Source organism: Aquila chrysaetos, chromosome 9 (genome assembly GCF_900496995.4).
Source record: "Aquila chrysaetos chrysaetos chromosome 9, bAquChr1.4, whole genome shotgun sequence".
NCBI lineage: Eukaryota > Metazoa > Chordata > Aves > Accipitriformes > Accipitridae > Aquila > Aquila chrysaetos.
Genome location: NC_044012.1, coordinates 24,143,159 through 24,166,145, shown reverse-complemented (window position 1 = coordinate 24,166,145; position 22,987 = coordinate 24,143,159). Strand labels below are relative to the sequence as shown.

At 60.8% G+C, this 22,987-nt stretch overlaps 3 protein-coding genes across 6 annotated transcripts; 1 reads left to right on the top strand and 2 right to left on the bottom strand.

Moving 5' to 3' along the window:
* Positions 1-2,965: 2,965 nt before the first annotated feature.
* Positions 2,966-5,797, bottom strand: MPZ (myelin protein zero). Its single transcript, XM_030026689.2, is given in 6 exon segments — positions 2,966-3,968; positions 4,118-4,178; positions 4,298-4,433; positions 4,516-4,729; positions 4,823-4,989; positions 5,557-5,797. Coding segments are annotated over 6 exon segments (945 nt in total). The 5' UTR covers positions 5,621-5,797; the 3' UTR covers positions 2,966-3,665.
* A 1,166-nt stretch (positions 5,798-6,963) lies between these two features.
* On the top strand, positions 6,964-18,714 carry SDHC (succinate dehydrogenase complex subunit C). 2 transcript variants are annotated; one of them, XM_030025723.2, is made up of 7 exons: positions 6,964-7,050; positions 10,935-10,991; positions 11,817-11,918; positions 12,730-12,791; positions 14,713-14,876; positions 16,854-16,960; positions 18,516-18,714. In XM_030025723.2, the coding sequence occupies exons 1-6, from the start codon at positions 7,031-7,033 to the stop codon at positions 16,956-16,958; spliced, it is 510 nt and encodes a 169-aa protein (XP_029881583.1). In that variant the 5' UTR covers positions 6,964-7,030; the 3' UTR covers positions 16,959-16,960; positions 18,516-18,714. The 2 variants fall into 2 exon arrangements, with proteins under 2 accessions (XP_029881583.1, XP_029881581.1); XM_030025721.2 differs by having other exon boundaries at positions 18,513-18,714.
* On the bottom strand, positions 18,589-21,777 carry CFAP126 (cilia and flagella associated protein 126). Of its 3 annotated transcripts, none has more exons than XM_041126288.1 (5): positions 21,717-21,777; positions 21,580-21,642; positions 20,928-21,008; positions 20,636-20,812; positions 18,589-18,666 (listed from the first exon to the last, which is right to left on the bottom strand). In XM_041126288.1, exons 1-5 carry the CDS (start codon positions 21,741-21,743, stop codon positions 18,589-18,591), a joined length of 426 nt encoding a protein of 141 aa, XP_040982222.1. In that variant the 5' UTR covers positions 21,744-21,777. The 3 variants fall into 3 exon arrangements, with proteins under 3 accessions (XP_040982222.1, XP_029881579.1, XP_029881580.1); XM_030025719.1 differs by lacking the exon at positions 18,589-18,666 and adding an exon at positions 19,192-19,961; XM_030025720.1 differs by lacking the exons at positions 18,589-18,666; positions 20,928-21,008 and adding an exon at positions 19,192-19,961.
* Positions 21,778-22,987: the final 1,210 nt, after the last annotated feature.

Below are 22,987 nucleotides of genomic sequence, written 5' to 3'. Positions count from 1 at the left end.
CGCCCCACACCGGGAGCGGCGGCGGCAGCGGCACGGCCATGAGCGAGGTGAGGGCCCGGTGCCGGGCAGCACACAGCAAGGGGGTTTTCCTTTTTCCGTTTATTTTTAGCAACGGGCCAGGAGAGAATCAGCCAAGGGAACGGCGAGGCTGGGGGGGGGAGAGTGCTGGACGCGGGAAAGACCCCGGTGGCTGCGGGGGGTCCCCGACAAAGCGGAGCCCGTCCCCCCCCTCCCCGATGCGGGTTTGCTGCCGGGGGCCCCGTGTCACCCCCGGGCACCCCTTTTCTTTCTTCAGCGCAGCCCCCATGAGTCCCTCTCCGCGGCAGAGGCCCCCGACGGGCAGGAGGAAGGTGAGGACCCCCGGTACCGGTGGGGTGCATCCAGCGGGGTGCCCCATCACTGGTGTCACCTCTGTCCTATGCCATCCTGGGGCTCCTGCTCTGCACTGGTGCCTGGGACCCTGCTGGCTGCTCCTGTCCCCAGAGCCTCCAGGATCTGTGTCCCCACCATGGTGGGGGGAGGTGACACCTGGATAGATTTGGGGACTTGCTCTGTCCTTCCCTTGGGGGGGTGGGGGGATGCTCCCCTGGGTGTACCCTGCTGCTGGTGGGGGGGAGGGCTCAGGGTGCTCACTGAGTGCTGGGGTGAGCCTGGGGGTGCCAGGCTGTAACGAGGGCAGCCCCTGTCCTGTCGCCCCCCTCAGCCAAAGCCGGTGACCCCAAGAAGGGAGAGGAGGAAGAGATCGACATCGACCTGAGCGCACCTGAGACGGAGAAAGCCGCGCTTGCCATCCAGGACAAATTCCGCCGCTTCCAGAAGCGGAAGAAGGAGTCGGGGCCCTGAGCGGTTCTGGGGTCCCAGGACCCCTGGCTGGTGGCGGGCGCCCTGCTCTCGCACATGGGCATGGTCCCATCCTGACCTCCGCCATGCTGGGGCTGCCCCATCCTCTGCGAGCAGGGTTGGGGGGGGTTTGGCCCTTCCCTACCCCTTGCCCACCCCTGAGACAGGACCCTGGGTGAAGCTGGGGGGCCAATGTGAGGGGGACATCGCTGAGTTCTATGTTCCCTGGAGTGGAGGTGGCCCTTGTGTGAGGGGGTGGCATGGAAATGCCCTTTCCCCTGGGCCAGCCTCCATTTCCCTGTCTGTGGCAATGATGCTGGCTGCTGGGGAAACGGGGGGGGGGCGGTACTGGTGTCCCCTGAGCAAGGGAAGCCCCTGTCCCGTCCCAGGAGGTGGGACACTGTGGGGAGGACAGGTCTCGTTGCAGGCTGCAGCCCACCACGGGAAAACAGGGCTCCCCCGGCATGGAGTGCTCCTCATCCTCCCCATCCTTGCACTGCCCCCCTCCCCATGCTCTTGTCATTGTCACCATCCCCTCCCCTGGGGGGGGCTTTTAGCATGTGTAAAGAATAAATCACCAGGAAGAGGAGCCAGTCTGGCATGTGGTCTGTGGGAGGGAGTGTGGGGATGGTCCCCCACTGGGCAGGTCCCCCTTCTCCAGGGGAGCGGGTGGAGACCCCTGTTAAAAGCAGCCCTGCGGATCCCTGGGGCTGTCCCTGCCGGGGGAGGGGGTGGGCAGGTGTGGTCCCTGGGATGTGGGTGGAGTGTTCCCCTGTTGGGATGGGGCTCCTCAGCTGGTGCTTTGGGGATGGCTTCATCACCCTGGGATCTCCTGTCACCCTCTGATTTGAGGTTTTTCCCATGAAATTCTGCTTAATTTATCATCTGCTGGGTCTCAGCCCCTGGAGCCGTGGCCTCGTTTCCCATCACACTGTTCTTTGCAGTAGTGATGAAAGATGCTGCCACTTGCTCCTCTTCCTTGGGGGATGAAGGCCTCGTAGTGCCATGTCCCTCCAGGCATCGAAGTTTTACTCGGGGCTGGTTTCGGCAGCGGTTCCCAGTCCCGGCTCCTGTGGCGGCACTGCCAAGAGCAGCTGCAGGAGGTACCTGCTGGTGATGAGAAAAAAGTGCTTTGGGGTGGCTGAAATAAAGCTATTTGCATGGGGATTTCTGCACGCTTGGATGCGAGGTGGCTGCGGGGCCGGTCCCTGCGGTGCCCAATGCTGTGGGGTGACCAGGGACACCGGGACCCGGTGCGGAGCCACAGCGCGTTGGCAGAAATAGCTCCCTGGAAAGAAAAACAGTGTCGGTGGCCAAGGGAAAGTCAGGGCCCAGGGGACACCCCAGGGGCGCCGGGGTCGGGCTCGGCCCCCACTCGCTGTGCAGACTTATTAGGAAAAAGATAATTATAGCCCTGGTGGCAGAGCCATGGGGGCAGTGCGGGGCCCCCTCCCTCCCAGCCTCTGCTGTGTCGGTGTGGGAGCAAGCGCTCCCGCTCTGCTCCCGTGCAGAGTCGGATGGTGCAGTGGCAGGATGGGGCTGTGGGCTGGCACCAAGCCCTGGCGTGGGAGTGCTCCTGCTCCGCTCCAGCGCAGAGTCAGCCCAGCGCCCCAACTACCCCTCCCCATGCTGGGGCCGTGGTCCCTCCCTGAGCCCCACTGCCAGGACGGTGACAATTGCTGCCAGGATGGTGACAGTCACTGCTGGGTGAGCAATGGCCATGGAGGGAGATCCCTGTCCACCCCGTGGCCGTGCCAGGGGCTGTGTACCCGGGGCAGGACCTGAGACTTGGCCTCTTGTGTTAATTGGAGTGAGCTTTAATTAGCAGCTGATGGGCATGAGGTGGAAGGTGGCCCTAGGGTGGGGTGCAGCCATGATGGGTGGCCTCAGGGACAGCCCCCACCACCTGAGGGGGGTCCCTAGGGTGCCGTGAGGATGCCCTCAAGACATGACCTCACCCCTGGGGAAACTGGCACGGTGGCAGGGATGCCCCTTTCCCTGTGGGAGCTGGTGGGCCTCCATGCAATGAGTTTACAAGTGCTTAGCCACCCTCTGTCTCCCCTCCCTCCCCCAAACACCCCCACTTCGAGTGGGGAACGATGACGAGCTGGGGCAGACACCGGGCTCCTGGAGATGTGAGTTTTATTAATGGCGCCGTGGGGATGGGGGGACATGGACAGGGCATAGAAAAACATGTTGGGGAGCGGCGCCCGGCTCTGGGGTGATGGGCACTGGCAGCTCCTCCAGCCTGGCCGCAGCCTCTCCTCCTCCATGAGGCTCCGGCCGATGCAGGGGGGCCGGGGGTTACAGGGCGGGAGGGTTAATGGGGGATGGGAGTGGGACGGAGGGGACGGGGCGGGGGCCACCCCGCAACGTCATTTGAGCTCAGTCGCAGGGAGAGACGAGAAAACGGCCAGAAAAGGAGCAACAATGGGGCCAGAGAAACCCTCCCGGAGACTGGTTTGGGGGGGGGGGGGTGACGGGGAGGGATGGGGGCGGCACGGTCCCGCGGGGATCCCGCAGGTCCCTGGGGAGGGGGGGACCGAGGCAGCCCGGGGGGGACAGACCCAAAATTCAGTGGTTGCGTCTTCAAATAGAAAAATTACATCAGTGCCCGGGGCTGGGCAGGGCAGCGGTTGCGCAGAGGAAGGTACCAACCAAGGGGTTCAGGACAGGGCGGGGGGACGCCGGAGCGTCCCCGAGGCTGGGGGACCAGGGGCGAGGACCACACCCCACTCCTCGCCGGGTCCCATGCCACGGGGCAGCCGCTTCCCGGAGTCGGGGGGGCCGCGTCCTGGCCCCCTCCCTCCGCCAGCAGCTGGGCGTCAGGTCCCCGAGTTCGGCTTGATGATGTTCATCAGGGCATTCTTGAGGCTGCCCTTGCTGGGGGAGCGGACGGTGGCTGGGGGGTGGGTGGCCTCGGCGGCCTCCCCCCGCAGCTCCATCTCGATGGTCATGACGACTTTGGGGGGCTGGGCGGCCCCGGCGCCTGCCCCCACGGTACCTTCCCTGCCCGCTAACCGCTATTTCTTATCCTTGCGGGAATCTCCCGGGGCTCCCTTGGCTTTCTTCTCGCTCACCGGCTTGGTGCCGCGGCTGTGGTCCAGCATGGCGTAGAGCACGGGTGCCTGCGGGGACAGGGCAGTGTCAGCACCATGGTACCCCCCTGCTCTGCGGACTTCGCCCCGCAGCCTCTCCTCCCACACCAAAAGGTAGGAGAGGGAATCACCCCCACCGCGGCTGGGCCATTTTGCCCACACAACCCCTTGGTGCTCACCTGCCGGCTGCGCTTGGATGCGTCCTTGGCCGATCGCTGCAGCTTCCCCTTCTCCATGGCACTGAAATTGGGTTGGAAAGGCAAAAAGGTGGCTCAGAAAGGCCAACCCCCCCCCCCCCCCAGTCCTGCTGGCAGCCCCATTTTGGGGTGGTTTTGCCCCAGTTGGGCAGTGGCGCTCACCTTAGCCGTCGCTGCAGGGCTGCCTGCCGCCGCAGCCAACAGTAGCGGATGAGATAGACGAGGGCCACCACCACGGCCACCAGCAGCAGAGCCCCGCCGATGATGGAGCCCAGCACGACGCCATAGCGGGTGGGCACTGTGGGGATGCCAGTGCCCCATCAGCCCCCCCCAGCTGGAGCAGGGAAACCGAGGTGGGGAGGGGACTGCTGGTGCCGTACCTTTCTCAAAGACGTAGAGTGTGACCTGGGAGGACTTGCCCACGATGTCAGGGGGGTTCTTGACATCGCAGGTGAAGGTGCCATTGTCAGTGTAGTCCAGATTGTGGATGACGATGGAGCCGTCCTTGCGGTGGGGGTTGCCCACCCACTCCATCCGTTCCTTGAAGCTGCCCACGTCATCGATGTAGGGCTGTCCCTTGGCATAGTGGAATATCTAGCGATGGGGACAGACACATGGACATTGGGGTCACGGTGACTCCAAGCACAGCAGGACCACCCCCAGCCCCAAAGTGGAGCGGGTGCTTACAGAGGTGCTGTCGCGAGACCCCTCAGCTTGGAAGTGCCAGGTGATGGAGATGTCCTCGGAGATCCACTCGCTGGACCAGAAGCTGCAGGAGAGGGTGACGTGGGAGCCGACAGTGCCGTACACCTCCCGCTGCGTGTACACGTGGATGGACGATGTCGGGGACGGCCCTGCCAGGGGGCACAAACCCGTCAGCCCCACGGGGGACCCCAGCACAGTGATGGTACGCATCGCCGGGGCTGCTGGCTGGTCTGCGCCCCCGCGCCGGCCCCGTGCCCAGCCCCGTGCTGCCGCCAAAGGGCTTTTGTTGGCCTCGGAGAAAGCACAAGGGCTGGTGAGGGACAGCGGCTCTTTGTGCCACCACGGGTGAGTTTGCGGGGAGCCTCCGCCCTGGCGTCCCCATGGCTGACTCAAAGGGGACCATGTCCTGGCACTGGCTGATACTCGGGGATGCCGGCAGGGCTGGGTCTGGCACCCAGCACCCCTCGCCCGTCCCCAGGGAGGTGGCTGGTGCTGGGACTCCCCTTGCAGCCCTGTGATGGGGACTGGGGCATGGCAGCCGATACAGTCCCCGAGCATTGCCACTACCGGTGACGGTCCCAAAAGCAGATGTGTGGGTGGCCGCCAGCCCCACGGCCACCTCCCAGGGGTCTGGAGCGCCCCAATACCCCCCCAGCATCTGGGATCAGGATTTTGGGACCAGCAACCCCGGTTCTCCATCCCCATCCCCAGCTTACCCAGCGCCGAGAGGAGCCCGGCGAGGAGGAGGAGGCTGCCGCTGCCCCCAGCACCCTGTGACATGGTGGCTGCCTGTCACCGGCTGGCTCTGAGCCGCATGGAGGGCTAGCAGTGCGCGAGGCCCGGCGGCGTGCCGAAGGGTGCCGGCGGGACGGGGGCTGAGGTTTAAGAGCAAGCAGCGCCGTATGATGCCGGCGGCGCCCCGGCCTCGGGCCAATGGGCGCCGGGCAGCTGGGGCGGTGGGGGCCAGGGGGTGCTGGGTGCCCCGGGCTGAAAGGGGGCATTTAGTTTGGCAATGGGTGAGGAGGGGGAAGCATGCGGCGGGGGGGGCTGAGCACACAGCACCCTTTGTCCAGCTGCATTCCCGCCTGCAGCGGAGGCGGCTCAGCAGGAATGTGGCCGGAGTCGGAGGGCACCAGCGCACGGCCGCGGTCCCCGGTTAGTCCCAGGGACGGACCCGTCTGGCGGGGCTTGGGGTCTCACGCCAACCACGTCACAGGCCACCGGTGTGTCCCCTCCTGTCCTGCAGCTACCGGCTGGCTGCCGGCACCCTCCGGTGCGGTCCCTGCTCCTGCCCCATTGCGTGGGGCTCCCTGGCTGGCACTGCCAGCTCTGGCCGAGTGTGCTCCCGGCAGCCTCTGCTGCAGCTTCATTTCGGGGTGAAAACACAACTTTGAGAGGGTGGTGATGGACAAGGGCACATCCATCCCCGCGGGGTGCAAAGTGGGGAGCCACCAAAGTCCCACCACCCTGTGCAGAGCCCAGGCCAGGAATTTGCACAAGGGCTTTCCAGCTGCTTTGCCATCGGCTGAGGAGCAAGTGGTGTTTTGGGGTGAAAAGCTCCAAAGTGGGGTTTGCCTCAGGTGGTTTTCGAGTTCCCCAGAGAGCTGGTGGCTGGGGAAGGGAGGGCAGGCAACAGGGATGGGGATGGGGACGGCACTCGCCCAGGAGCTGTGAGATTTTCCTGCCTCAACGTCCTCCATAGGCTGCAGCTGCGGGCAGGAGGGTCCTGGTGGGCCGGGGAACTGGGGAGCCCCTGTCCTGCCCCCCGGTAGCTCGGGGGGAGGACACGGGGGAGTAACAGGCAGCCCTGGGGGGGTTAACGGGCAGCTCTGGGGCTAACAGAGGGGGTAACGGGCAGCCCCAGGTCACCAGCATCTCTGGGGATAAGGGGGCGGGGGGTGACAGACAGCTCTGCGGGGTAATGGGAACCCCCGGTGCACGTTAACGGGCAGCCCCGGTGGGTGGGTGGGTGTTTGTTGTTGTTGTGTTGTAACAGGCAGCCGGGGGGGGAAGGGGCAGCTCTGGTGGTAACAGGCAGCTCTAGGGGTAACGAGGCGGGGGTTAACGGGCAGTGCCCCAGGGCTGACGGGCAGCCCGGGGGAATTGCGCAGCCCCGGGGGGAACGGGCAGCCCCGGGCGGCGGGGGCGGAAGTACGTCACGGCTGCTTCCGGTGTGCGGGGCGCTCCAAGATGGCGGCGCTGGCGTTGAGGTGATTCCCGGGAGGGCCGGGCCGGGCGCCGTGGTGGGACCCGCGGCCCCGGGAGCGGCTGCGCGGCGCCGCGGACGGACGGGCCAGCCGGTTGTCCCGTCCCGTCCCGTCCCGTCCCGTCCCGGCGGTGCCGCGGGGCCAGCCCGGCGGAGGGGGGAGGGGCGTCGCGGGGCCGCGCACGGAGCCACAGCTGGGCCGGGCCGGGCCGGGCCGGGCCGCGGGGTGCCCCGTCCCGGGACAGGTTCCTGCCCCCAGCCCGGCGGTGGGTAACGGTCCCCGGTGTGCGGACGGGCTGCGCCGCCCCAGCCGCGACAGCCCCTGGGCCCGGTCCCGGTCCCTGCGCCCTCGGGCACGGCCGTTTCGCTGCGGCTCCCAGGGGCTCGGAAGCGCCGACGCTTTGTGACCCGTCCCTTGGTGCGGTTAAGGCGGAGGACGGGGCCCGTGTCCCTGCCCTCGCCACCCCCCCGCGCCCGGTCCAGCGACTGTAGGGAGCCGGTGAGGCATCCCCCCTCGGGCGGCTGAACCGTGCGCTGCCCCCGTCGCGGCGAGCCCCGGGCTGTGAACGGCGGAGTGCGGAGCCGGGCCAGGAGCCAGGACCCCCTTGGGCTGCGGGGGGGGAGCCGAGGCCGGGTCACTCGGCGGGGCTGGGGGTTTATTGCTGCGGAGAAGGGTAGTCCTGCTCCTTCCCGCTCCCTGCCTGCAGCCGCTCCCCGTCCCTCGCTCCTGGGGCTCTGGGTGGACAAACGTCCATTTTACCACCCTGCCTGTGCTGGGGGGCTGTCCCCCACCTCTCAGGGCCGCCCAACAGGGTGCTGATGGCTTTGTGGGAGCTCAGCGGTCCTGTGCAGGAGCATGTCCCGCCGTGCCTGTGGCGCTGAGCAGCCGTGGGGAAGGGTGTTGTGTGTGCTTGGCCTGAAGGTGCCTCTTCCCATCTGCCACCCACACTGGAAAGTTTTGTGCCTCCTTGAGGCTGTGACCATCCCCCTCCCAGGCCCGGTTTCTGACATTCTCCTCTATTCTCCTCTTTGATATCAACCTGGAGACAGTGTTTGGGATTTCATTCTCTTAATTTATTCTGTTCTAACGGCAGTCGGAGCCGTCATGCTTTTGTGGAAAGCTCTTTGTTGCATGTGCGGCTTTGTTTAAAGGCAGGATCTGCCAGCAGCGGGAGAGGCGGGGGGCTCTGATACCTGCTGGGGCGGGCGCCCAGCAGCTGCTGCTTGAAAAACAAGAGTGGAGTTGCTCGCTCTGGTTTGAAGCCTGCGCCTGATAACTTCATCTCCTGTCTGCTTCTGCTTGTCAGATGAAAAAGCATATATAATCGTTTCTCATTTGCCTCCTCCATGGCGAAATCTGAGTGATTTTTATAGACCTGTCTTGCAGGATAAACGTTAATGATGTCTATTGGCGTGACACTGAGCTGATGCTGCTCCAGAGCTGTCCCCCGTGACTCCCGAAATTCTCTTCCTGAGCTAATGGAGCTGTGTGGTGGGGCGTGCGCAGCCTGTGCTGTTCCACTGCCAGGTGTTTGTAGACGTCTCATTTGAGCTGCCGCTTTACACTTGTCCTTCTCCAGCCCCACGTGAGCGGCTGTGGTCTGTGAAGTCCCCAATAATTAACACTATCTGGGGGTCCCCTGAGTCTTTGGACTGTCCTCGGGTGCGGGGCAGAGCGGGAATTGGCTGGGGTGCTGTGGGAAGCTCTCGGCAGGGGTCCAGAGGATCCTCTTTTAGGGCTTATTCTTTTTAAAAAAACATGTTTGTCAGTGATCTGGAAGAAAGTGCAAGTTAATGGATGGAGAACTGGAGAAGGTGCAACAATTTAGGAAATGATAAATAATGAAGAGGACAGGTCCTTGGTACAGAGTGACCTTGATTGCTTAGCTGGAGGGCTGTGTTTTGCAAGCAATAGTAATACTGAAGCAAGATGTAATGGTTTGCGTCTTAAAAAAAAATATTAAAATTGAGCCAAGAGGATAGGGAGTTTTTGCTGGGGAGTTTAGCTTTGAAAAAATGCAAATGCGTTGTGGATTTTATTCTTGTTTTGAATATTGTGTGTGATTTGGAGCCAGCCCTCCCTCTTCCACCACCCTGGCCCCCAGAAGAGGTGTTGACTGGCTTCCGCACAGGGAGAGATGAAGTAGGTTGGGCCTTTTAATCTGGAAAAGAGGACTGAGGGGGCATGAGCGAGGGGTGTAAATCATTAATGGTCTGTGTGTAGAGATTTATCGTTCACCTCCTCTCCCCTGCCCAAGAAGTGGGAGGTGGCAGCCGGCGCTGGTCTGCAGGGGCCAGGACAAGCAGGAAGCTGGTTCTCTGCATCTGGTTAAGCCGTGAGAATTCATGCTGAAAGTTGGGTGGGGGGTTGGGAGGTGACAATGTGATTTCATGGTGGAAAAGGCCCTTTGTTACGGAATGAAACCCTCTGGCTCAGGAAGTACTGTGAGCTGCACATGGTGGGGGGTGCTCCCGTGTGTTTCCTGAGACTTTTCTCTGGGGATCTGTTGTTGGCTGCTCTCTGACGTGATGGTGGGCTTGGTGGAGGTTTGGCTGGGCTCAGCCATTGCTGTGTCCTCGTGAAGCTCTCGGTCCAGCTGTCAGGCTGCACTTCAGGGAAGGCATTGATAAACTAGAGATGGTTCAAAGAAGGGTTTTCAATCAGAAATGTTGCACTGCAGCATGGGGTGGATTCTGCATTGCCGAAAATTTATGCATCCAGGTGGGATGCCTTCCTAAAAACCTGCTGTGTTTCAAGTCCAGCCTTTGAACACAAGGGAGGATTTTGAAAGGAAACATCCTAAAGATCATTTACACAGGAACTCGGAGTGGTTAATAATAATGACTTTTGTTTTGCATTTACACCTGGTGAAGAGCTGACCTCCAGATGTTTTTCCTACCGCATCCTTGAGACCAGCTGTGGGACAACTGAAGAGCAGCAGAGCTTCGTTTATCTACGGCTGTTAATGAAACAGCAGGAGATGCTGGTACAGATGCTTGTGTGTTTGAGAAGATTAATTAGTGTTTGTCGCTGTGCTGCAGATGAGCGTGCCAAACGTTATTACACACCTTGTTCTCATCGTGTCATCAGGAAAGGCAGTGCTGCCTGTTACACTTTGTCCTGGAGAGGAGCGGGAGCCGGAGATTCCAGCCCACATCTGCAAACGCTCGAGCTGCACTGGGCTGGGGGCCTGTTCCTCCCCGTTCCTGGAGAGATGCCCTTGAATGTCAGAGTCGCAGTTACTACAATCGCTCTGCAGAGAGTGGCTCCCACTCCTTTGGGCACCACAAAATCCCTTTTTACCTCCTGCCCCGAGCCTTGGTGTGGCTGAAATGCTGTGTGCTCTGGGCTGTGGCAGTGAACTCCTATCTCATGGGTGCTCGGAGCTTAACGAGTGGCGACGGTGAAACGCTGTAATGAAAACAAGTGTTTGGAGGAGGGGGAGGTGATGTCTTCATCTCGGACACGCGGAGAGCAGTGGCCTGAATCAGCCCTTTCTGCGGAGCTCGGCAGATGCGCCTTTCTGGGGATGTGTGCCACCCGCCCTGATAATTGCCATAGTGAAAGTGAAAAATGGACTGCCTCAGCGTAGCTGTGAGCTTAGAGTGCTGTTTATGTCTGTCTTACAAACGAGGTATTACAGCTGAGCAGACTAATTACAGGGTGTCGTAAAGAATGAACCCCTGGGCAGAGTCTAGAGACTCTAGTTAAGAGCTCAGTGTAGGAGAGAGAAGATTTGTCGAGGAACAGTCCAGAACCTCTTGAGTTAAGATTTATTTTAAGATATGAACTGCTGAAGTGGCGAATCCCCTCCCTGGCCCCATCTTGCTGGCATCTTCAGGCATTTATTTGGCACTCACAAAGCCTTTCTATCTTCTCTCTTGCAGATGTGTTGGTCGGCGGTGCCTGCTGGCTCGGCTTGGCCCCAGCCTTTCTGTGCGACAGTGAGTCCGAGGTTTTATTGAGAGTAACGGGATTAAGTTCTTCCTGGAGGGTTCCCATCCAAGGCTTTGGGGCATGTGTGTGCTCCATCCACTTAGTAATTCTTATCGATCAACGCTATGTTTTGGCGGGGCACTTACCACCTCATGCCACCATGAAGGCACGGCCTATTTACAGAGGGGCTGGGGCTTGTGGCCGGGAATGAAGGGAGAGCCTGGCTGGCTGCTGAGGTGGGCCTGGGTCTCTAGTGGGGGTGGCTGTACCCCTGTCACCCCTCTGTGCCGCTCTGCGTGACATCTTTGCACCTGAGGAGGGCTGGGAGCCGCAGAAGCCCTCTTGTTCCTGTGCTTCGTGCTGCCAGGCTTAGGGAGAAATAGTTATTTTCTGCTAAATTGGGCTCTAAGTGTAATTGCTGTGTAATCTCAGGAACATTAAATTACAAGCTCTTTATTTGGTACAGTGTGCAATTACCGTGGCAGTAAAGAGCAGGTTGCATGTTATCAGTATTATATAATGTGTTATCTGATATCCTATACCCTGATTTGGGTGGTGCTGGGGGGGGTGGCTCGGCTCCGCTGGCTGAGTGGATTCCAGCGCAGCAGCTTCCCATCCTGCATGTTATTATTCACTTGGGAGAACTGGCAGCGATCCTTTCCTCACCCAGGTCCGCGCACAGCTGGAGCCGTTCTCTGTGCTGCTGTAGTCAAGGTCAGCCAGGAGCTCACATCCTGTGATATGGAAAGCTGCCGCAGCAAAGCCTGGTGGAGCAGGCAGGGGTAAAATGCTGACCATCTCCCTGCACCTCCTGTCTCCCTCTTCTTTTGCAGTGTTGTCCCGATGGGAACGACAGCCAAGGAGGAGATGGCCCGCTTCTGGGAGAAGAACACCAAGTCCAATCGTCCCTTGTCCCCTCACATCACCATTTACAAGTAAGAGCCTCTTGGCCTCCTCAGCTTCACACTGGGGCACCTCTGGGCTCTGGCACACAACAGCCCTGTCCCCGGAGGCACCCTTGGGTGGGAGGGCTGTGCGTGTTCCCATTGTCACTTCAGGCAGAGGATGGGGAGACCCTCTACATTGTGCTGTGAACCATCTGAGCTGTGTGGGGGAATTGCAGTCTCCCCCCCAGAGTGATGACACTCACTGTTTTCATACGGGGTGTTGCAGAGGGGTACAGTCCCCCCAGAGCTGCGCCTCAGGGTGCTCGGGCAGGACAGCATTTTGTTGAAAGGCAGCCGCCTCCACAGAGGGTGGTTGGACAGAATGGCGTGTCTCGTTGCAGAGTTGGCGGTCCTTGGGGGTGGAGGCAGGAGGCCAACTCAGGGGTCTCGTGTTCCCTCCTCAGAGAGGTGGTTGCTTCTCTGGGGCCACCTCCGTCAGTTTTCCAGGTTCTCTTGTTTATCCATGAGCCTGGATGCCCAAACGCTGCCCTTTTCTTCCTAAACTGCAGGAGCTTTACAGTCTTCTCCTGTTTCATCTCCCTTTAAGCTTTCTCAGCAGACGCCCTTCCCCTTCCCAAACTCGTGCCAGTGGCATTTGCCATTCCCAAGCTGCCTCTGCAAATTCCCGTGTCTCTCCCCTTTTGCTCTGGCTGGATTCCTTGAATAACTCTGAGTGCAGAAATACCCGCCCAGCAACACGGAGCTGTCTAGGAATAGACGGGCTGTGCTTTGTCCTGCGGCCTTGGAGGCCTCCCTGGTGTTGTGCCCTGTTTTGCTGACGAGGTTGGTTGTTTTGCAGGTGGTCCCTGCCCATGGCGATGTCCATCACACACCGGGGCACCGGCGTTGCTCTGAGCTTAGGTGCGTGCATCTCCCATGTGCTTGTGGTGATGGAGGGCGGGGGCTGCAGGAGGGAAGACCCCTGTGACTGATTCAGAGACGTGACTCCAGGCAGATGTTTTCTCCCCTCTGTCCCCAGCTTCAGCAGTGGGTTTTCTCCTGGGAAACCTGTGCTTTGTCCTCTGTCTTTCTCTGTCCCCTGAATATCTCCCTATCCCCATTTCTCTGTCCCCGGGTCCTCTTGTGCTGTGAGTGGCTCCAGTCCTGCAAAGGCAACAATGCTCCCCCATACGTAAAAGCCTTCGAAGCCTTTGCAGCACTTGGCTTGGCCTGGCTGCTTTCTTCTGGGCCTCGCCCAGCCTGGAAAAGGCTGATCAGCTGCTCTAGGTCTCAGCCCTTTTCTTCTGTGGCTATTTTTAGCTGGTTTATCCTTACAGGAGACACTATGCGAGGGAAAGACTGTCAGGCAGGCAGAGCATAGTGGATTTTCCTTAGCACAGGTGGAGTTTTTCAGCTTCCTGGGAGTGGCCGCTGCTTTCCCAGAGATCCTAGTGGGGGAGAAGGCGGCACCAGCATTGAAACCAATAAACTCCCTCCAGCAATTTGACTTGCATGGTTTGACTAAGGACATCTAACTGTGAAAGGCTGTTTTATTTCCATTAATACCCTCTCATGGCAGCAGGAAGGTGCTTCTCTGGTAGCTCCCTGTTGAGGGGTGGGGAGCTGGGTTGGTGTTTGCAGAAAGGTAGAGAGTGAAGGGACTCAGAAAAGATGTGCAGGACTGAGGACTTGTGTTCTTTACTCGGCGGAGTGAGAGGGAGCAGCGAGGGCTGCAGCCTGCCCTTCCCAGCCTGGCTCCCGTGAGGGCTTGGGAGTTGGGCTCCTAGAAAAGGGCACCCATGTGTCCTCCTGCTGTGGTCCCCATCCAGCTTGCTGTCAGACAGGCCGAGCTGGTAGGTTCACTGTTGCCTTTCTGCTCTGAGCTATCAGCCTCTGCTGGAGGGGAAATCGTCCCCTTCCTAGGCCGATTGAGCATGAAGGAACATCGCTTCTACCGACCACAGCTCAGCAGCCGGGAGAAGGAGGGGGAAGTGTTCAACTCCTCTGTCAAGGCCTATAATTACAGGAGCCTCTGACTTCCTGCGCTTCTTGCAGGGTGAACACAAAGGCCATTGAGGAGACAAGTGGCTGAGTGAGGAAGCAGCTGGTTGACTTGTGCTGCCAGCGCCGGCTTCAGCCGAGGTGCTCGAGTTAGCATGCTGCAGTATAATCAGGCGCTATTGAGCAGAGGCTGAATCGCAACTTGGCTGACTGCTGGCTGCTGTCGTTCCCATTCTTCTGGCAGCACCATCTGGAGGAACCCTCTTGGCCTAGAGATGAGGAGGAGAAGCTGCCGCGGCTCCTGCAGCTAGCGCAGCCACATGTGTCAGGCTACCTCTTTGTCTGCTGGTTCCTTTGCTGGTCTCCGCCGAGGCAGCCTCGCTAGATCGCTGCCTGTGTCAGTGGCTGGCAGCGGAGGGGTTTCTGTCCCAAGATGTCGATCTGGGGACTTCGCTGAAGAGCTGCCACCTTACGTTTCCGAACTTCATTGTTCCTTTATCCTTGAATTTGGGCTGGTTTGGCTGCAACTGCATGCGGTCACACCAGTTTGGTCTCTGGGTGTTGTATGAGTAATGCAGCCCCCAGTGGAGGACCCAGATTCAGAGCATTGCTGCCCCAGTTTGAGTCCTCAGCACCCCAGGATACACTGTCACAGCGCAGCTGGCGCTGCCACCAGACGGGCAGACCCCTTCTCCCTCCTTCTTCTGCAGGCCACCATGAGCTGATGGTGGTTCAGGCCAAGTCACCAAACCAGAGACGTAGAGGTGGCCTGGGGCTCTGTGGGCAGTGAGGGGTTGGAAATGCTTCTGTGGGCTTGACCTGCGGGCTTTGTGTTCTTCAGGAGTCTCCCTCTTCAGTCTGGCTGCCCTGCTGCTCCCAGAACAGTTTCCCCACTACCTGGCCATGGTGAAGTCGCTGAGCCTGGGGCCCACTCTCATCTACTCTGCTAAGTTCGCTCTGGCTTTCCCCTTCTCCTACCACACCTGGAATGGAGTCCGACACCTTGTGAGTAGCCTCCACAAGGGGCCAAGGGTGTGAGGGAAGGGAAGCATATGGCTGCGGGAGCACCGGGTGCGGCGTCTGGGAAGGTGCCCTTGGAAATGGGAATTAGTCACCTTGAGTGCTTCAGAACCTCAGTGCTATTTTTGGGTACATTTAAGTTGCAAAGAGCATTGCTACGCTGGTACTTCACCGGGCGGCACAGCTGGCTGAAGCATCCCGCCGTGTCTGCTCGGCTGCAGGAGATGGACGAGGGGTGGCGGGAGCAGTGTTACAGCCGGGAGATGTGTCTGCAGAGCCCTGCAGAGGTGCCACCCGTTGCTCGTTATCTCACCTTCATCATGCAGCCCTTGCGCTGTGATCTTTCAATGCTTTATAACATTTAATGAGCCCAGATGTGTGGCAGAGGACTGGAGATGGCACTGCCAGCGCAGAGAGTAACCTGTGATGTTTGCGCTGGGCTGAAGTGAGGAACAAGCAGCTCCGTTCAGCTGAGCTTCCTGTGTTTGATGAAGGAGCCAGAGAGCTGAGAGTTTCTTGCTGGGAACAGTACAAGACGTGCTGCTTTTTGAGGTTGATTTTGTGTTTTCTGTAGCTCCAAATAGGTTAGGTTTTATGGGAGCAAATTGCAAAGGCAGCTGGCCCAGAGCGTGACATGATCCTTCTGCTCTGGGTGGGGGGAGCATCACGTGTGGAGCCGTGCTGCAGACATGGGCTCGTGCTGCGGGCGCTGATGGCTCCCAGTGTTTCCAGCATGGAAACACGAGACTCGAGCACTGTTGGATGTTGTATCCTCTACCCGGGAGCAGCCATTAACGAGGTGCTCGTGTCAGAGCGCCGGGAGGCGGCTGGCTGAGCTGTTGTGGTGAGCAACAGCCATGTGCTGTGAGAGGAGCCCCCTCTGTGGGTCCTTGGGGCAGATGCTCACTGGCCGGCAGTGCTGCAAGCGCTCATTACCTGCTTTTCAAGTACTCGGCGTCGGACAAGGTCTCGGGGCATGGGGCCTGCAGCCGGCTAAGCCCTGCTCGCTCATGGAGACGCTGTTGGGCAAATGGAGCAGTCATAGCTGGCTGCTTGTTCAGAGCGTCATGAGTCGAATGTGTGCTGAAGTCTCTGACTGCACGTATATATTAGGATGCCAATTAAATTGTCTTGAGAAGGAAACCAGCAGCATTGGCCCCTGGCTGTGCTCGGCAGCGCAGCCCATCAATGACAGAAGGGGAGTCAACAGGGAGCAGGTTCAGTTTAGTGCCTCTGCCCCAGATGCTTCTCTGCTTTAAGCCCTGGATCTTGGTGGCAGGCTGGGAGGAGGCGTGTGCTCCCCAGGCTGCCCTCAGCCACCCCACTTTCGCTTGGCCAAAGTCAGGTGAGAGGTGCAAACCCACCTGCAATACCAGGGAACCGAGGACACCCACCTCCAGGGTACCATTCCAGCATCCCTCCCTGCCATCCGGGCTCAGCCTGGCCTCCACAGCTCACACCGTACCCAGGGGCATACACAGAGGGGCTGGGGGCTGAGGCTCATCCCCGCCCGCTCGGTTCTGCCCAAGGGGATGTTGGTGCTGCCTCAGATCTGCAGCTTGCGCTGTGCTTTATAACCTATTTCTGTCAGGAGGAGAGAAGCAAGCGGAGAGCAGCTGCTGCTTTTGAAGTGAACCTGGCGCGCTGCGGCTGTTGGGCATTAGGGAGATCTCACAGGCGGCTTTGCCGATAGGTGCGAGGGCCTGGTGGGGGATAAGCTTCCTCCGGCACAGCGCACGTGTGCCTGCACCCAGGGAGACCCCTGCCCATTGCCCTGCAGCGATGGACACTTGTAGCCCTCCCTCCAGTCTGTACCTGGTGGTCCAAAGGTTGTTTTTTGGGGTGGTCTTGCTAGCTTTTATCAGAAAGATGGTGCTTTTCTGCCTGCGTCCGGCACATCCCCCATCAGGGACCATCCCAGCCCTGTTGAATTAACCCTGCTGTGTCTCTTCTCTCCCGCAGGCATGGGACATGGGGAAGGGGTTCAAGATCCCCCAGGTCAACCAGTCTGGGGTGCTGGTCCTGATCTTGACCCTGCTTTCCTCCGCGGGCCTCGCAGCGATGTGAAGGTACCTCCCGGTTGATGGCCTCCCTTTTTTTTTTTTTTTGGAAGATTTGCTCCGTCCTGGCCCACCTCAAGACGTGCGTGGAGAGGGAGGCGGGAGGATAGGCTCCTGAGTAACTACAAATCTTTGGGGAAGGTGGCGCTTTCCCTCCTTGCAAATCTCGTGGATGATCAGAGTTGCTTTTCATAAGCCTGGGTGATGTGCTAACCCTCTCTTAGTGGTGGGGGGTAGAGGGCAGGCTGTCTCCTGCTGTGCCACACACCCGAGCAGCCACAGAAAGCCAGGCACAAATTAAGAGCCGGTCCTGGCATGTTCAGTTGCTTGCAGAGAGCTGCCTAGCTTCTTCCAGGCAAACTCCAGGGCGTTTCTTTTCTCTGCTCTGTCCCCACACTTGAGACAATGCTGAATCTGTGTCCCCGCAGGTCCGAGTGGGCTCGGGGATGGCTGGTTGTGCATGTGTAGGCCCAGCACAGGACAAGCATCTCCATTGAGGCAGCCTGTGCCAGGGCAGGGAGAGCAGGCAGAGCTGCCAACGCCAGCACCCGTGAGGGGAATGGGTGATCAGTGGTGTCCAGGTGCTGTATTGGCCATGGGACTCTGTACTTTCTGAGCCCAGCAGCGTGAGCTGGCTGGGATGGGGTGCTCAGACCTGCAAAGGTTCAACCCCCCACTCCTTATCCTTGACTGTCACAATTCAGCCAGTTTTGGGGCTCTGGAGACCCTGCCAGTGAAAAATGTCCAATTTTCCCCTGTTAGGAAGTTACTCTGTCTCTGGCACAGTGGGAGGGACATGGTTTTCCAGTTGTGTGTTGCCACCAGCTCTCGTTTCAGCACTTGTCACTCGTCTGCCTTTGCAATAAAGCAGCCTTGATCCTTCACACTGAACCATTGAGTTTGTTGTCTGTGCTCGACACTTAACTGAGGCAAAGTTGGCCGGGAAAGGGTGTTTTGCTCTGAGAGCCAAGGAGTTGCCACTTCCCAGAGGAGCTGGGTGATGGAAAAACAAACTCTTGGCAGCATTTAGAGGCAGGTGTAGTGCCTGACCTTTGGAGCTGGGGGTGCAGGGTTGACTTGTCTGTGAAATGCTGCCAGCTCAGCAGAAAGGAATTTCCTACCTGGACTGTGGTTGTTTGTGCTGGTACAAACACCTGCGTGAGGTCTAGGAGCTTTTGCTCAAATTGGCCAATTTTTAACATTTTCAACTGGGAGCAAAGCTTTGCAAAGAGGACAGTCCCCATCAGGAGCTTTGTCCCACTTTCCTGCCCCAGCGAGGGTCTTGGCTCTGTTTCAGGAAGAATCCTCGCTCACATCATCAGCTGGCAAAACGTCAGCTTTATGGGGAACATCTGCTCTCCTCATTGGGCTTTTGATGGAGACCTGAAGTGGCAGGAGGGGAGCTGGTGCAATAATGTGCTGCAACATCCCTCACACTGGCCAGGCTTGTTTCCACGTGACTGCTTTTACTTCCACCACCGATCCAAGCCCCGTCCTTCCCACTCACTCAGCTCCTCTTCTTGCCTGCTGGACCTAACAAATCTGCCACTCCTTTAATTAGCAGAAGGCATTGCAGCCCTGAGGGGATGTGGAACCTCAGAGATGAGAAATCACGAAGGAGGAAAAACTGTCTGCTGTCAGTGTGGCAGAGGGAGAAGACTTGCTGCTGAATCCTGTTTGGTGCAGCCGCACGTCCCAGCAGGAGAGAGCTTCTCCTGGGTGAAAATGAATGTATTTTAGCTTTAAACCAATTACTTCCTGCAGTTGCTGAAATGGCTTTTATTTGGAACCCACTTCTGCTCACTAATGAGCTATTCTGTGGTGTGTGCCAGCTGCTAACAAAGTTAGACTTTGCTGCATCTGTCAGCTGTGCTTCACAGACTTTATTTCCCTTTTGTGAGCAGTGGCAGGGGGCTGGCAGCACTGCCCCATGGCTGGGGCAGATGGGAAACGACACCAGACCTGCCTGCCCCCGCCACAAGAGACCAGTAAAGGAACGGATGAAACTAGCCTGCAATGGCAGGGTTTCTGCTGCTCGGCTTGGGGAGAGGCTGGGTGAGCCGTGCGCGGCTCCAGTCCTCTGGCTGGTCCCATGCTTCCGGCATGAGATGCTATTAAATGGGAAGAGCTGAGATACAACTGGAGAGGGCACCACATCCAACACCGAAGCACCGTGCAGACTCACACAACCTGGACTGGTCTGGGGCTCTGCCCTGAGCTACTGAAACCACACACAGGGATTTATTTTTTCTTTAAACCTCTATTTTTCCAATTGCCACGAAAGCACAAGTGCAGGCCATGTGGTCTCCCAGTGTCAGCCTCGCTCAGGCTTCTTTGGCGCATTCCCCTTCCTCACTCTTGGGGGTAGGAAGGTGTTTTCTGTTGGTATGCACGTCCAAAGGGGTGGATGGTTTGCAGGAGAGGCTGGGAGCAGCTGGGGAGGGGAAGGGAGGGGAGCAAAGCCAGATCACAGCACAGTGCGAGATGGCTGCCTGGCTCTTGCATCTGCAGTGCTTCCTCCAGGACTGGCCTCTCCCCATCCCGCACAAGGTGATGCCCTGAGCCTGGGGGATCTGCCCCCCCGGGGCTCGGCTTCTGCAGAGACCCCCTGGCTGGGAGCGCAGACCTGCGGTGGGGTGGCTTGCCGAGGGCTGGCCTCCCTCAGAGCAGGGTGGATCAAGGCTGGGATTTTGGGCGAGCCGGCATCCCCGCGTCGGAGGTCTGGCACAGCAGGCTGGTGGGAGTGTGGGGTCTGTCCCTCATGCTTGGCCTGCCGGGAGCAAGGCTGGCGCGCAGCCGGGCGTTCTGGGGACGTGTCTGCCTTCAGCCGGACCTCTGTGCAGCTGGGCTTGTGGGAGAGCAATGCTGCGGCTCCTGCTCCCGGGCCAGGTGGCTCCTCTAGTGGTGCCCCGGGCGGGGGCCCAGCAGGCTGGATACCCTCGCTGGATGCCTGACTGCTCCTTCGGGAAGGTTCCTTGGCTGTTTGTGTGTCCAACCAAGGCTCCTGGGGCTGCGCAAGGGAGACGTGTGCAACGCTCGTGGTGCAAAGATGGGGATGGGGGGCAGTGGGAGAAGGGGGCAGCGACTGGACCGGACAGAAATGCTGGGGCAGGTGGGTCTGGGCCAGCCCCTGCTGCCATGGAGGGGTTTGCTGCAGGGCCAGGCTCTGTGCTGGGCTCACCCAAGCACTTGGGGCAGGGGCTGGTCTGCCCGGGGACAAGGTGCTGTTGCTGCAGTCCCCAGGGAAAAGCAGGGAGTGGAAAAGGAGTGCTGGGGGGTCCGGGAACCCCTCCACATCAGGGCAGTCCCTATTCTTGGATGCTTTTCTATGGGAGGAGAGCGGTGGCTTGTGAGCTCCTCCTGCCGGCGCTGCATCAGCCGCGGCGGCCCAGGCACCCTGCCAGCAGTGGAGCCTGGATTTGGGGTGAAGCGGAGGACCCCCATCCTGAGAGCAAGGGGAGGTGGTGGCCCAAGCACTGGGCACTGCCTCGTTGTACAAAACACCCCTGAAATCCGCTTGTGGGCCATCCCCAGCCCTAGAAACCCTCTCCCAGCATTTGCCTCCTGCAGCGCAGGGACCACCATGATTTGCACCAGCTCATGAAGCCACCCTTGGAGATGTCTGTGGGCCACATTGGAGCCCCAACGGGCGCAGTCGCCAGACGCCCAGAGAGGGGCACCTACCTTCCCGGTGATCTCTGTCCGGAGGCCATTGCAGGCGTGGGTCAGGGAAGTGGGTTGGCGGATCCTGTCCATGAGCTGCGCGGCAGCAGTGGCCGAGCGGGAGGTGAGGTCCAGCCTGGCCGGGGGAATCCTCGGCGGCATGTCCCAGGTCCCCACAAATGTGCCCCATGGGGAGGCCTAAGAGGAAGAGGGGGAGGGGAGGGTGTTGGGGCTCCAGGGGAGCCCCAGTGCAGGCTGAGGGGCAGGAGGCGTCACCTCCAGACCCCCACAGGTGCCCGTGGATCTGGCTCACCTGGGAGCGGGGCACGGTGGGGAGCAGGTGCCCCCGGTCATCCGCGATGATCAGCGTGGAGCCCTCCCGCAGCAAGGGGCACTGGGAGAGCAGGGGGTGGAATTATGGCCAGGAGTCCTGGGGAGGCGGGGTCCAGTCTGGGGTTGGGGGGGGGTCCAGGCCAGGGCTGGGAGGGTCCCAGGGGTCTGGGCCAGGGCTGAGGGGGGCCCCAGGGGGGACTGGGCCAGAGCTGAGGGGATCCCAGGGAGTCCTGGGGGTCCAGGCTGGAGCTGAGGGGTCTCAGGGGGGTCCAGGCCGGGGCTGAGGGGTGTCCTGGGAGTCCTAGGCAGGGTCTGGGCCAGAGCTGAGGGGGGGTCCCGGGGGTCTGGGCTGGGGCTGAGAGGGGTCCCGGGGGGTCCTGGTGGTCCAGGCCAGGGCTGGAGGGAGTTCTGGGGTGGTCCTGGGGGTCCGGGCCAGGGCTGAAGGGGGTCCTGGGAGTCCCAGGGCACATCCAGGCCAGAGCTAAGGGGGGTCCCGGGGGTCCGGGCTGTGTCTGAGGGGGGTCCCAGGGGGTCCTTGGGGTCCAGGCCGGGGCTGAAGGGGTCCCGGGGTGTCCTAGGGATCCGGGCTGGGGCTGGCGGACGTCCCGGGGGGGGGGCCGGTCCGGGAGTACCTGCCGGCCGGTCCGGGGCACGCTCCAGTTCTGCAGGCGGTGGGGGCTGAAGGCGTCCTCGTACTGCGGGGAGAGCGGGGCCGGTGAGAGCCTGGACCGGCACCGGCATCGGCACCGGGCCCGCTCCGCGCCCCCACCTGCCCCGCGCCGTAGCGGGCCGCCATACGCCGCGCGCGACGTCTCCTGGCAACAGCCCCGCGTGACGTCGCGCCGCGCGCTCCCCCCGGCGGCCGCGACGGGCGCTGCCGGCGGGGCGTGGCCGGGCAGGCGGGGGCGTGGCCCGTGACGTCCGCGCCAGCTGTTCCGCGCCGCGGCCGGGGCGATGTGGCGGGTCCCGGTGCCGGTGCCCACCAGGCGGGAGGAGCCCGGGCTGGGGCTGGAGCGATGGCGGGGTCGGGGTCGGGGTCGGGTAAGGGAGCGAAGGGCCGGGGTTCGGGTTCAGGCTCTGGCTGAGCCAGGGCTGAGGTCGGGCTCAGGGCCGGGAGTTACGGCTGCGGCCGGGCCGGGGGATGTCTGCGGGGCGGGGGTCGGGTTAGGGCTGAACCCTTGGGGCCGGGGTCGGCGGGGGCAGCCCCGGCCCCGTGTAACCCCCCTGCTCGCTCGCAGCCCTGGGGCCGGTGTGGGGGTAGGGTTAGGTTTAGCATTAGGAGTTGGATTAGGATTGGGGTTAGCACCTGGGTTGGGGTTAACGTGAGGGTTAGGACTGACATGAGGTTTAGGATTAGCGCCAGGGTCCGGGTTAGGGTCAGAGTTAAGGTTAGCGTTAGTATTGGGGTTAGGGTAGGGGTTATTGTTGGGTTATGGTTATTGTCAGGGTCAGGTTTAGGGTGAGTCAGGCTGGGGATTAAGTTTAGGGTTACAGGCAGCACTGGATTAGGGTTAGGATTAAGATTAGGGTTAGGGCACCCCGGGTCTGGGCACCTTTGCCGACGGGGCTGCCCTCGCTCCTTTTGCAAGGCTCTCCCTCCCATCTGCTGTGGGGGGGGTGCTCGGGGTCTGAGCTGGCTGTGTCCTGCCTCCCCATCCCCTGCCAGTTGTCACAGCAGCCCCCAGGCGACGGCTCCCCAACACGTCCCAGCTCGCCTGGCGTCCTGGCTGGCGTGGAGCACCCGGGGCTGCATGGCAGCATGCCCTGGCAGCAGCCCCAGAAAGCACCCACGGGTGCTGTGGGGTTGTGTCAGCAGCGTCCACGCCGGGACACCGGGATGGGCGCTGCCAGGAACGTGCCGGGTGCCCTGCCACTGCCATGGCGTTATGGGACCCATCCCAGGATGAGCTTCCCTCCACCTTTCCGGTGAATCGGTGCTGCCGACTCCCCGGGACCTTCCCGAATGCAGTGCCGGGGCTGGCAGCTGCCTCGTCCCTGGGCTGCCCAGCCGGGGAGGGGCGAGACGCAACAGGACAGCGC

Bases quoted from the DNA above. Each gene is read 5' to 3' on its own strand.
- SDHC (XM_030025723.2), top strand. From the start codon at position 7,031: ATGGCGGCGCTGGCGTTGAG. The intron at 7,051-10,934 runs GTGATTCCCGGG...TCTCTCTTGCAG, and splicing joins ATGGCGGCGCTGGCGTTGAG to ATGTGTTGGTCGGCGGTGCC. The intron at 11,919-12,729 runs GTAAGAGCCTCT...GTTGTTTTGCAG, and splicing joins CCTCACATCACCATTTACAA to GTGGTCCCTGCCCATGGCGA.
- CFAP126 (XM_030025719.1), bottom strand. From the start codon at position 21,743: ATGGCGGCCCGCTACGGCGCGGGGCAG. The intron at 21,009-21,579 runs GTACTCCCGGAC...CTGCTCTCCCAG, and splicing joins TGCCCCGGACCGGCCGGCAG to TGCCCCTTGCTGCGGGAGGG. The intron at 19,962-20,635 runs GTAGGTGCCCCT...TCCCTTGCGCAG, and splicing joins GGACAGAGATCACCGGGAAG to CCCCAGGAGCCTTGGTTGGA.